At 31.6% G+C, this 13354-nt stretch overlaps 1 protein-coding gene and 1 long non-coding RNA gene across 2 annotated transcripts in view; both read left to right on the top strand.

Moving 5' to 3' along the window:
* Positions 1-4172, top strand: part of LOC119640268 — a 29240-nt gene extending 25068 nt beyond the window's left edge. The window contains exon 3 of the long non-coding RNA XR_005247641.1: positions 4029-4172. This is a non-coding gene — a long non-coding RNA (uncharacterized LOC119640268). The remainder of the gene's footprint in view (positions 1-4028) is intronic.
* Positions 4173-4320: 148 nt separating this feature from the next.
* LOC119640274 (lachesin) overlaps positions 4321-13354 on the top strand; it is a 160868-nt gene continuing 151834 nt past the window's right edge. The window contains exon 1 of the mRNA XM_038038183.1: positions 4321-4540. Within this exon, the coding sequence (XP_037894111.1) occupies positions 4354-4540 (187 nt within the window). The 5' untranslated portion in view covers positions 4321-4353. The remainder of the gene's footprint in view (positions 4541-13354) is intronic.

Here is a 13354-nt window from a genome sequence, read left to right as displayed (position 1 = left end):
AGCATCAGTCATTGGTGGTAGCATTCTTTAAGGGTGATTTCATTTGGGATTGGAACAAACCAAAGCACACTACGTCTACCTGTTATTAATGTATATGCGAATTAACTTACGATATTTCATATAATCGATAAATGATAACACCTCACGCGTACTTATGGAAATCAACAGCTATTTAAAATTGTTTTGTTTATATTTGGTTTTGCGGTAATTGCGGAAGAAATTTTGAATTAGGGATGGCAAAGAAGTGAATCTCTATGTTACAAAAATGGTGTTATGCCGCAGTGTAAGAACAAGAAGCAGTTTATTGATGCGTTTCTAGCTGTAGGCTTTTAGTTGCTTTTTTGTATTTAATTTCGCGTAGAGTCAAAAGATCGAATTAATTTGTTTGTCTGTACGAATTGTTGGCATAATGATCAATGTATTAGGCACATAAATAAACTCTGTATTTTTTGCTAAAATTTAATTTTATTTATAACATGGTTATTACAAAGCTCATTAATTGAAATATGCGTCTATCTATACCTGTTATCGGGTAGCTTAACAATGCCTCCGGGGTAGAAACGTCACGGCATTTTCGCATATCTTCAATTTTTATCAGATACTGCTCTACTAAATACAACTTAACCTATAAATTTTTATAGCTTTAACTGAATTTTTTTCAGGTTAAAATAGAATAGCATGCAGCTTCGTGAATACTGCTTGTTGATATCCATCTTTCTACTCTCTGATGTACAATAAGTGACAGCTGGTAAGCACCTGAATGTCAAAGGTGTCTATACATAAATTTCACGAAAAATGAACACGTCTGGTCCGTGTTATACATGATCAAATTTCAACAAGGAGAACATATTTCGACGCCTAATACATGTTTATTTCATTAAGTCTTAGATTTTAAATTATATCACTAATGAAATGAATAAATAACATTACAATAGCCTTCTCATCATAAATTTGTTATACCTGCCACCAAAGGTAGCGAATATATTTATTTTGAACGTTAACAATACCCAGAAGGATGCTTTATAAATGTCATAAAGTATACATATACGGACAGCATCGACTTCTGAATCAATTTAAACACACCCATCTGCGCGTCTGTGGTAAACTTAGCTACTTAATATATTATAGTGTATCAAAATGTCAATGTTTTGTCAACATGTTTGTGACTTCTATAACGAAGCTTCAGAGCTATATTCCACGCCAGTGCCAAATACGAAATTTATTTAAGCATGTTCCTCTGTTCGTCTGCGAATCGTGATTAAACCAATGGTACTAAAATAGTTTCTCGTTGGCAAAAATTAAAATATCATTGTTAAGTATGCTAAAAATATTGGAGGCTGTTATTGAAAATGAGCTAAATCGGTCAAAGCACAGGCCTACCGTGCAATATAAACTGAGACGACTTCTGCATTTTAGGTTTCTTGTTCATTGTTCATAATCCTAGAAAAATGGAAAAAATGGGCCATGTGCTTTCAGTGTTATAGAGAATGGAAATCTATTTTTTTATTTAAATAAAGTTGGTTTGCGTGTTTGTGTAAAAGATTCGGTCACATGTTTTTATCGTTTGATTATATAATCTTAGCTATTAGGGAAATCCTACACTCGCCTTAATATCTTTATATTTTTTTGATTGCATTAGCTGGGATTCATAATTGGTATCTAATAATCTAAACTAATCACGACAAATCAAAAAATTAACTTTTTTTCGGGTTTTTGCAAAAGGCGACGAAAGTGTTATATAACGAATTGCGTGTTACAGGAAATATGTATAGACAGATAAATTTGAATCTAAATTCGCTTTTTGAAATTATATGCAGAGACTTCTATCTATTTTCTTCTATCACTGGAGACTATTGCTGACAGGATGTGCAAATCCAACCTCGGAAAAAATAAACGGCAGGAGAATTATAGAACCAAGGGCTGCTGATTGAATTGAAGAAACATCATGTACCTCTGCACCCTTCCAGTAGAGATAGTACTAGTTCAGGATTTGTATTGTCACATGCTCTAGAAAGTATTGTTTTTATTTATCAAAGTGAGGCGGTCACATATTTTTATATATAATTTTTTTTTGTAATAATAAATTTATGTATATAAGGTTCTACATATAAGTTTATTGCTTAGAGGTTGACAAGAAAGGAAAAAGAGACTTTCTACGCGCAACAACAAAAGTGCTTATTTTCAGTTATATAGTTCGGCTATATATTTTCAGCCATAGTTTTCAAATCTGCTTAGAATTATAATTGATAAAAACTTTATTTATAAAGCTTGGCAATCAAAAGTTAAATTCACATTCCGATAAAATATAACTTGAAATCTGCCATAATTAAATTATATTTCAATATTGGTAATGTTAAATCAATCAATTGCGTTGCATTGCTGTATATTTACAAATTTCATGCATAATAACTATGCTAAGCAAACAATTACATTCTTTGTCTTTCTGAAAAGTATTGTCATACAAAAAAAAAGCCCTGAAGATAGTGAATTTCCTTTTTATTCGTCTTTTAATATGCTCGTTAAAGATGAGGAACCTTCGAAAGAAAAATAAATTAAATATACATTTGCCGTCCAATGTTTAATCATGATAATTCTATTAAAATTTCATCCTTCTTTTGGTCTTTTTTCGTGTGTTTTTAACTTTATCCATAAAACAACCCCTTAAAAAAATTTTAAAACTGTAGAGACATTGAAACGAATCTTTGATGCATCTGATGCCAATACATTTTGCATTGACTTGGAAAATTTTTTTGCACAGTTTTACAGCAAAGATATCCATTACAAATTGTAAACTAGCGTTTCTTTGTTCTTATACACCTACTATAAGTTTTTACAAGAATTTTGAGATAAATTCAAAGTGGCCCTGATAGCCCAATTTTATACGTTTAAAATGTGCTACCCATTGTAAGTTATAGTTCATCAATTTGCTACTTCAAGTTTTGAAACCGCTACCCAGTCAATAATAAAGAAGGGACAAAGGGATATGAGTTTGCTATTACTATTGGTATCATTGTTATTATTATTATTATTATTATCAATATTAATTTTTTTTAAATTCAATTTGGTTACCACACCAGGGTAAGCAGGCCAATTTAAATAGTCTATACTGTCTGGGCCTTTAACAAACTTTCATTTAATAGCTTAGCTAAGAAATAGATTCTGTGTACAATTGAAGTGTATTCTGTCGCAAAAGCGGAAAATGGGACTTCCGATTGTGATCACTAGAACGCATAGTAGCTCATTCATCGGATTATGTCTTCTGAATTGTGTCCATATTTGGGCTGTGCAAATGAAAATGCGAACCATGTATACACTCACCCTTTTTTGGTGAATATAAAAAGATGGATATTTACATTGGTTTTGTAACGAATCCTTGATAGCCACTTTAGCGAGAACATATACCAAATTTTTAAAGCTTTTCGTTTCGTCGGCTGATCTATTCAGGCCGTGTGCGTTCAAACCGAATTGGAAGTTAAAAAGATATTTTCTGTGAATCAATTAACTTTAAGGGTAACATTCTGAAATTAAAAAAAGGAGTTTGTTCCAAGTTTTTGATAGAAGCGAATTTCATTACGCTTGACATACGATAACATCAACGAGAAATCTATGATGTAAGCTTCAATGTGTTATCGTAATATTTGTAACTTGGAGAGTCTTAATAGCGAACGACACACGGACAGATGAATGAACGAGTGACATTGCTGAATCGACTTAGAGTTTCAATTTGTTAAAGATATATTAACTTGCGGAGCCCTTGATTCGCACATCTGATGCAGATGAAATAATAAAACGAGTATATGCCCAAGCTTCGCTGTTGCGCATAACAATAATATGAGAGTGTATCCTGAAAATCTACCAAAGTACTGTGTTTTACATATACATAAAATACAAATATACAAACATATACAATGATACACCCACATACATACATAGGCATTCCCGCACGCACAAAAACTTAATATTTTGACACTTTCATTTAATGTGGTTATAAAAAAAGTTGATCGTTTTTGTTTCTGGTCTTGTTACAGATTACAATGACAAGAAAAGCATGATAAAATAAATGCGGTAAAAACGCGTGAAATCCTTACCAAAGAAGCCAATGTAAGTGATGCTATGAAAAAATGTTGTAAATAAACATTGGACGAAAGGGAGAGAAAGAAAGTGCATCATTTTGGAAAAAGTTTTAATTAACCATTTAAGAATTTCATGGGAACAAAGAAAAAAGAAGTAAACGAATTAAACTAATAAAGAGAATAAATAAATAAACAAATTAATAAAGAAAATAATTGAAAAATGCTAAGAAGCTCCAATATATTAATTTATAAGGAAGGATATATAATTTAAAAAAAAAAGATGACTACAACTTTAAAATTTAATGCTCAAAATCCAATGAACTATTTTATGTCTTGGTTGTGGAAAATTTTTCTACTAAGTCATGTCATTCTTTTGATGACTGCTTTAATTAACATACAAATTCACTATGTAACAGCTAATGCCATGGGCGGTAATGTTGCCACGTCCGCCAATTCTGCTAATAATGGTAAGTTTCAATTATAAAAACTTTTTGTAAAAGGATTTTTAAGCTCTCTTGTAGGTTTTTAATTATATATATCATTGTCATTATTATTTCATTGTTCATTATTATTATAATTATTGTTATTATTCTTACTATAAAAAGTTTCAAATATTATTATAATCATATTTATATACACAGCGAATGGGAAAATTTTATTAAAACTTCCCAGTTATTCGCATAAAATATGCATTTTAACAAGTATTTGCCTAGCCGTATGCAACTCTGGTCATTATCACTATTTAGTTGCTAGAGAGAATGAAAGAGAGAAAGATGACAACAACAACAACAATGTATAAATATTCTTGCAGTCATGTATTTAACACATAATTATTTTTGTTATTATTATTTTTATTTTTGCTTTTTCTCTTTTTCGCGTTTTCACCGTGCTTTCATACATTTTGATTAACGTTTTAATGGCTCGATGGTGAAATTAAAAATAAAATAATTATTTATGAAACTTTATTATTATTTCAAGTTTTAGCTGGTTTGCTTGTCTAGTGTTTAACTTTTTGGCGACCGTTGTTGACATTTCGGCTTCTTACAAGTGTTTTACAGCCTACGGTTACGGGGCTTGTGAATGGATGGCATCTGTTTCGATACTTCAGTCATACTAGCCAAGAATAAATGTGTTGCACTACCTATAGCTTCGCTTTCTTCTTGCTCAATTGTTATTGTTATCTCGTATAACGTATTTTGAAGTTTATTTATGAGCGAGACGATATAATCAAGATCTTTTTTACCCTGCATCATTTGTGGTAAAAGCATATTAAGTGTGTGTCCTTACATGCAAAACCCGGAGCGAGTTAAGATAGATCGAATCGCAATTATTTTCTGAATCTAAGCTTGTCTGTCGGTATGCCCATCTGCTCTTGTTCTTTTTTGTGAAATCTGCAAAATTTTCGTAGTAATTAATCATATTACTAATGATATACTTATGTCTTTTGACCCGTGAACGATGGGATGGATGGGATCATTTGCACACCTGCTTGCCACATGAAGAGTTATTTAAAAAAATTTTCTTATATCTAATATTTTTCGGGAAAAAATCGGTGATAAATAATACGTTGACATATCGTTCATATAGGAAATCGCTGATTATTTATGATCTTTTCCAATCTAAACATTCTTAAAAAAATAAAAAAAAAATAAACTCTTTATGGCGACAAAAACTAATTTTTTATCGAACAATGTACACGATAGCGGTACGCCAGAGGTAAAAAATTTACAGTACCAGGTTTGAAATTTATAGGCCCGTTGTTCGCACGTGTTTTGTAATGCTTTTCACGAAAACTGAACATTTACACTCGGACAAGGTACAATTTTCGCTATTTTATGACAAAAACAGATGAGGAGTTGTATTAGAGGAAAACATCTAGTTATATAATGATCGATTTTGGCCGACAATGTTTATTATTAGTTTCTCATAATGCAGAGTGAGCAGCAAAAATAAACCTATCAAAAATTTTAATTAATTAACGGATACTTCAATTATCATATAATTAAATTTTGCTAATCTAACCATTTGATAACATAAGCCTAACTGCAATATATTTAAATTCACTATCGATGTAATATTTACAATTTTCAATAGGTTGTAATTATCTTTAATATATTTGGGTATTAAATAAATAAAATCTTTTTATACATAAATTCGCGAATATGGTATATTTCAGAACAAAATGTATATATAATTTATTAAATTATTCATGATTTTTGCAGATAATTTATATACAAATAACTTGCAGTTAAACAACCGTATAATAATTGCGGGGAGAAAAATGTTCCCTATTATAAATGCAAATGAAAGATAACAAAAACAAACACTTGCAAGCTCCGGATGACGTAGTTACGCTATTCTTCGCGGTATATTGTTAAACGCAAGATAGATAGATATGTAATTAAAGTTTCATTTTTGCCCACAACGACTTTGGGAAAAACTAGTCAGAAACCAACATTTATTAAAATAAATGGTTTTTCTCTTTTTTTTTTCCTATTTTTTCTTTTTTTTTTGAGAATATAATAAAATTATACTTAATCTGTCTGTTAAGTTGTAATTCACATTGTATTGTAATGTAGTGCAGTTTGTTCACTTTTTAGAAGTGCTTTGTTGGGTGTATACTGGCAAAGAGCTTGTTACGCGTCATGTTAACAAGCATTTCGTTGCGTTTGCTCTTAATCGTTATTTTTATGTCTTACCCATTTAACCGCAAATACTGCTGCAGCTCTTAACATATGAGATGAGCAAATGTTTGAACGTAATTTTTTATTTTTATTCTACCTTCTGCTTTTTTTGCATAATCATGCACAAGTATTGTCAACAATTGAGAGCATTGAATAAAGCCAACATCCACACAAAATGGTAAAACGAGTGTAATAATAATAACAATAACAATGAAGTAATGGCAATAGCAATTATTAAAAGTGTACTTTCCTTTAAGTAGATTTTAAATATTTCATTTTCGATAAACAAAATATAAAATTTTTAAATACATTTGAACATGGCCGGGGTATCGTTTAATCTTACTGAAAATATGTAGAAAATTTATAATAATATAATGGTCTGCAAAGAAAGTTTTTAATCTCCAAACAAAAAATATTTGGTTGGGTTACCTTCTCCAGTAAATACTTCCGTTCTCCGTTCCGATTTTTGCTACTCGTGTCCAAAAATTGAAATGTATTTTAGACAATTCTATTACACCCTGCATTGGTTTGGCCAGGTGTATATTAAGACGTTGTAGTTGTATGCAACGTTCAGTACGATTTGTGGAATATGCCTACAATTGATTGCACCAATCTTCTTCGGACACTTTCTGAATATGGATTTTGAACGTCGATTCACTTTTTGGTCTTGCTGTAAATAAGAATTCTTTCGAAGGAAGAAGCAACAACAAATAGTTTTAGTGGAGAAACATTGTAGGGTTTTTTAAAAGCAAACAGACTGTAAGATTTTAAGCTTTGTCTATATAAGTTCCTTCAATTCGAGGAAGACGTTAGGGGTCTCTGATGCGGGCAGCGTCCAGGCCGAGTTAAAGGATAGATCCCATGTTTGTGCTCCTTTCTCTCTTTTTATACTTTTTATTACCTTAAGGGATATGATGCATATCCGTTGGTGGGAGGTTTTGTCCTAATAAATTGTATGACGTTGTGTAGCGTGTTTGCGCTTTGAACAAACTGTCATATTCGGATATTGCCCTAGTCGTGCATAGCTAATTAATTGTTTAATCCTTTTGTCCACTAATCAAAGACCGAACAGGTTTCTTTTCTGATGTTGCGAAGGAAAACCGGATACATAGGCACACATCATTAACGGCCAGTAACCGCTAGAAAGACTCGGGTTTGTGCGATTCTTTGTTAGCTTAGCTCAAAATACGTGTTAATAACCTCGCTTGTTAGGGGGAAGCAATTAATAAATACCCGTTGCTTTCGTTGACTAAATGTAGGATTTTTTGCAAGTTTTTTAAGCGCATATGTTCCGATAGTAAGTGAAACAATTGAAAAATAAGGTTTTTAGGAAAGTTTATAAAATTTTTGAAAAACATTGAATAGCGCCCGCTGTTTTCAAAAATTGCATTGCCTACTTCTTCTTGCTTAAATAAACATGGAATTAAAGCATCTTGTTTTGGGCAACCCTTTAAATTTTAAAGCTTGCTTGCACATACTGCTATTTCAAATTTTACGAATATTTTTTCTTTTTAATTAAATCTGGTTTTTGGCTTTTGGTTTTAGTATGTAATCCTTACGTTTCCCTTTTTTTGGGGGTTTTATGTATTCAAACTAAACAACTTGCTAATTTTGTACACTAGAGTTAAAGTTAAGACTGAATAAATTTATGTACATAAACATTACTTTCTCCTGTAGTAGTCTAAATAGATTTAGAAGCATTTCTATTGAATGCGTATGTGCATTTGTTGTATTTTGTATTCTGAATATTTCTGTCTGCGGTTGTAGCGGTACTCGAAAATTAACGAGCTCACTTCCTGCCGTTTGGCAATTTAACATAGTCAGAGTGTTACAGCTACACAACTACGTACGTATAAATTCATTTTTTTTGTTAGTTTGGTTATGGTTTTTATATACCTACTAGCGTTTACGTTTTACCATGTGTATATGTGCGAATGTGTATATAAATTACAGTTAAACAATAATAGAAAAAGAAGAGGAAAGAGGAGAACTTTAGTTTACAACGCTGTAGAGTAGTAGAAGTCGCCTTTTCCCCGCAAATTTTCTGCCTGACTGCCAGTGTATACTGTGACTTTTTAACAGAGAAAGACCTTTAACAATTTTTATCACTACATGCATGTTTTAGTTTGCATCTTTTGCATAAATTAGAAGCACCACTAGTTTGTAGCAGCTTTAGTACTACGAAGGTATATCGGTATGTATTTTTTCCAGTACAGTGAATTCCTTATATATTTTTTTTATTTCCCGTCCAGGAAGAGAATACGTTAAATTTATAATAACGTTCGAAACTAAAAATATGCAGAAATATGAGACTTCGCCAAGTATCCATGCCCCTACTCAGCGCAAATCTTTTATCGATTTTCATGCGATTACTCTTTGCTACAGTTTACCATGAATTCAAAAAATCAAATAATTTTCCAATAGTCACGATGTTCGCTCCCTTGTTATTATATTAGGCTAATGCAACTCGAACAGAATCGTTTTAATTTTTGTAGTTTACTAATCATAAAAATATCTATCTATACGAAATTTGTCATTAGTGTTTATTAAATAATTTATTCTATTAATATACGTACGCCCCAGCTAAAGTAGCAATTTTTTTCTTTTTTCATTTTAAGCGATGAGTATAAAAGATTCGCTCTAAACTGTACATAGTGTTCTTGGATGGCTTTTTGGTGCGCTTTTTTCATCAAATTTTCAGTTACTTTAAGTGAGCTCAAGAAACGCCACAAGTGGTCTATAGGGCTATATAGTGTTTTTTCACGGTGATATTCAACTGTATATTTGGTTAGTTTACGTGTTTCTTTGCAAAAGATCCAATATGCGCAAGATTTTTTGTTACTTTTGTTGTTCACTTTCTTTCTGCTCTTTGTGCTGTTATTGTTTATCTTGACTGCATTTTTTCTATTTAACGTTCGTTTTGTTTACATTTAAATAGTCTACATAGTGTTTTACAAAAAGGAAATTTCATTTATACGCATACAAGTATTGTTTGTGAAAATTAAGAGGTATTGTTATAAAGTATAGAAAAATGGGTTAAATAAAGTGGAAAAGTTACAAAATAAAATAAAAAGATAAAATATAAATTGAAGACACTTTTCCGTTCTTTTATGCACGTATAGGAAAGTATAAATCTGAACATTTTTTTCGCATACTTTGTGGTGTTTGTTTTAAATAGAAATTTAAAGCATAATTTTAGGTATCAATTTTTCAAAAATTAATTTTAAACGTTAAAAAAATCAGAATACTATTGCTATTTAGCCAGGAAAAGAATGACGATGGCCCGCGCACAAAACTATGTATTTTAAAAATAATGTTTAAAAGAGACAAAGGGAAGATACGTTATAATTAGATGCCGCTTCATAGTTCTTGATTCCGTAACTTATGTATCAGCCTTTTTAATTTTGAATATTTCCTTTAATATATATCGTATACCAGATTTTCCAAAGTGTTCGTGTATATATTTACGTATAGAATATTGATTAACTTGAATCACTCAATTGACCCTACCGTATCTTAATTTTTTGCTATTGCGCTTTTTCTTAGGCTAGACGAGCCGACTTCATTTACAATGTTGTTAAGCATACCTACAAGTGAAACTCAAAAATCAGTTAAATTAGTGCACAATTAACAAAAGAAAAACAAAGGTAATTGAAATTGTTTATACATTTTTCATAAAAAAGTAGAAAACCGATACAGCAAGCATCAATTATTAGGGGATATTGAATACATTCATTGAATCTAATTTCAGAAGTGGCTTTTAAGTTAAGGTGAGCAATCTGTTGAATGTACTAGTAATTGAGCGATTGTTATTTTATTTAACAGCTGCTTTGAATTTCTTTTGTAACCCCGTTAAAATTTATAGAGATTAAAATTGCCCGAGTTGTTCATTATGTTATAAATTAACCGTTTGAGTACCAAGCAGCGCGATCGCGCTGTTCAGATTTCATGTCGAGAAATACCAGACAGTTTTGACAAAACACTGTCGAAGAATCTCAAGCAGCGCGATCGCCCTGTTTAGGTTTGATGTCGAGAAATACCAAGCGGCGCTATAGCGCTTGTTTAATTTTATGTATTTAAATGCATTTAAATTGTTTGTTAATCAATATTTCAAGTTTGTTCCACAAAAATTATAGAAAACGCAACACCAAAATAGAAATTTTTATTTTGTGGTATATTATTGCACTGCTATAGTACTATTGTGATGTATTGCGCTCGACTTCGACAATACGTAAGGCACCGTCAGTTGTCGACAATACTCGAAATGTGCTGGGTTTTCTCGACATAAAATCTAAACAGCGCGATCGCGCTGCTTGGGATTTTTCGACAGTGTTTTTTCAAAACCGTCTGGTACTCAAACGGTTAAGATAACCACGGAATATACAAATGCAGTGAAAGTGAGCTATTATTATTGTCTTTCTTTATGCATTTCTCACGCTTTATATTGCAAACATTGTCAAAGGAGGATAAAGTTTGATATCTGTTAGCATCAGAATATTCGGATTCTATTTTAGGAGTGCTTATCCTTCCGATTCTGGTTTATCAATAATCACGAATATTCTGTCTTCGGCTTTAATTTTTTTTATTAATATCCTATATTTCAACGCACCACATTTTCTAGACCATTTCCGATAGGTTGGGAATTGAAACGTTTTATGCCTTTATTGTAGCCTACACTATCTAGAAATCGTACTAATGATCTAATAAAGCATACAGTACTGGGAATTAACGTTTGCCAGAACCATCCCAGGTTTGCTTATTTTTTCGAGGGCTGATTTGTAAATTTGACCGTTTTAGCTGTCAGATAAGCCATCAGACAGACGACATTTTGCATCGAAAGATTGACGTAGTGGAAAGCTCCACGCAGGCATCTCTCCAAGCATTTATTAAAGAACATGCATGAGATTTTGTCTGTCTTCTACTTTCTACTCCAATCAAAGTAATCCTGTTTCGTCGCTTGACTTATAACTTATTGCAATTGTTAATAAGCTTACCCTTTTCAGAGTTACATTCCACTGCTTGCGTAGGAAAACTGTCTCTCTGGATGACTCTTAAAGAAGACCAAAGTGGAAAACGTACGCCGGATGTAATTTTTGCTGCAAAGTTTTCTAGATCTCAGTCAACAATTACTCGTTTTAGGTCGAATTACCCCCCTTATCGTTCGTATCATTATGCAAACTTATTGCAACATTAACCTGAGAACGAATTGAGATACAGAATTAGGGTAATTTACCACATTGGATCTATTAAGTAGGTTATCTAGGCTAAGAATAAAGGAGTGTTGAGCCCAAGGTGAAGAACGATATTTGATTCTCGCACCAATATCGCGTAAAGTAAGTCTACCCATATGCCGCTCAGTCAGTATGCACGTTCAGCGAACGCATAACATGGGGCAAAAATTAACATAGCAAATTTAAACTTGAATTCTTAGCAGGCTGCGCCCACGTTTAGTGATGAAGGACCTTCGAGAAATTCCCAAGAGTTTACTTACTGAAAAAATTAAAATTCAACTTTTTTCATCTCTTGTCTGTATAACACTTTCCAAATATTTAACGCCGTGAGAGTACCATCATTAGTGAGACAGCTAAATAAACAGGCGGACCGATAGAGCAGTACTTCAGTTGCTTAAAAGGTACAATAAAATAATTAACATGGTTATGGGATCTTAACACTTAATATTTTATAGAAATTAAAATCAAGTCCTATGGTTAATGCAGCTTTTGTTAAATGTTACAGGTTGTTAGCATGATAAACGTCGGTCTTTTTATACTTCCATTTTGCTTTCGTTTGGTTTATTACAAATTCGCCATCACCCTCAGTTATATTATTAAGAGTATAATTTCTATTTAGTACTCCCTCGTGTTTTCGCTTTGACCTGAATGTCAGCCATTTGTTGACTTTTATAAATAAACACAATGAGCCGTTTGGTTTTCTGTATTAAATGCAGCACGGCATAGCATAATAATAATAATAATAATCGTTTGATATACCTGCCAAACATGTGCCATTAACAAGATTTGAGAATTGCTTAAGGGGTTTTTTGCTTTTCTTTTCTTTTTGCATGTGCATTGAATGAGACAAGCGTAAACGACGACTTAACATGAAGACCTCAAAGTGTAAAAGGATGGGCATTCACCAACTTATGTTGAACATAATAATAATAATATTAAACAAGAAAGAAAAACTTGATAATAAGTTCAAAGTTTAAGAGCAATTAAATATAGGATAATAAGAAATTGTATATAGAAACAGCCTTAAAGCATTTACATATTTTGCTTTCAATCATTTAATTGTCTTTAATTGTCTCCAACACTTTAAGTGGATGACATTTTTTCCGCAAAATCTTGAACAATTTTTTCGTTTATTTTATTTCGGTTAAATTATTTACCTGCATTTGTAACGAATTGAATTTTCATTTAAACTTCATCTTACCATTTAGAAGTACATACTGCGAATCAATAGTAATTAACTGATTTGTGGTTTTTCATTTATTTTATCATTATATATATATATATATATATATATATATATATATTTATACATGTATATATAAATCAAAAATCGTTCCCTTAAGTTGAATCATTTTCTTAATATTAT

The sequence above is a fragment of the Glossina fuscipes genome, unplaced genomic scaffold (assembly GCF_014805625.2).
Source record: "Glossina fuscipes isolate IAEA_lab_2018 unplaced genomic scaffold, Yale_Gfus_2 116, whole genome shotgun sequence".
Classification (NCBI taxonomy): Eukaryota; Metazoa; Arthropoda; class Insecta; order Diptera; family Glossinidae; genus Glossina; species Glossina fuscipes.
This window is presented reverse-complemented; position numbering and strand designations above follow the sequence as displayed.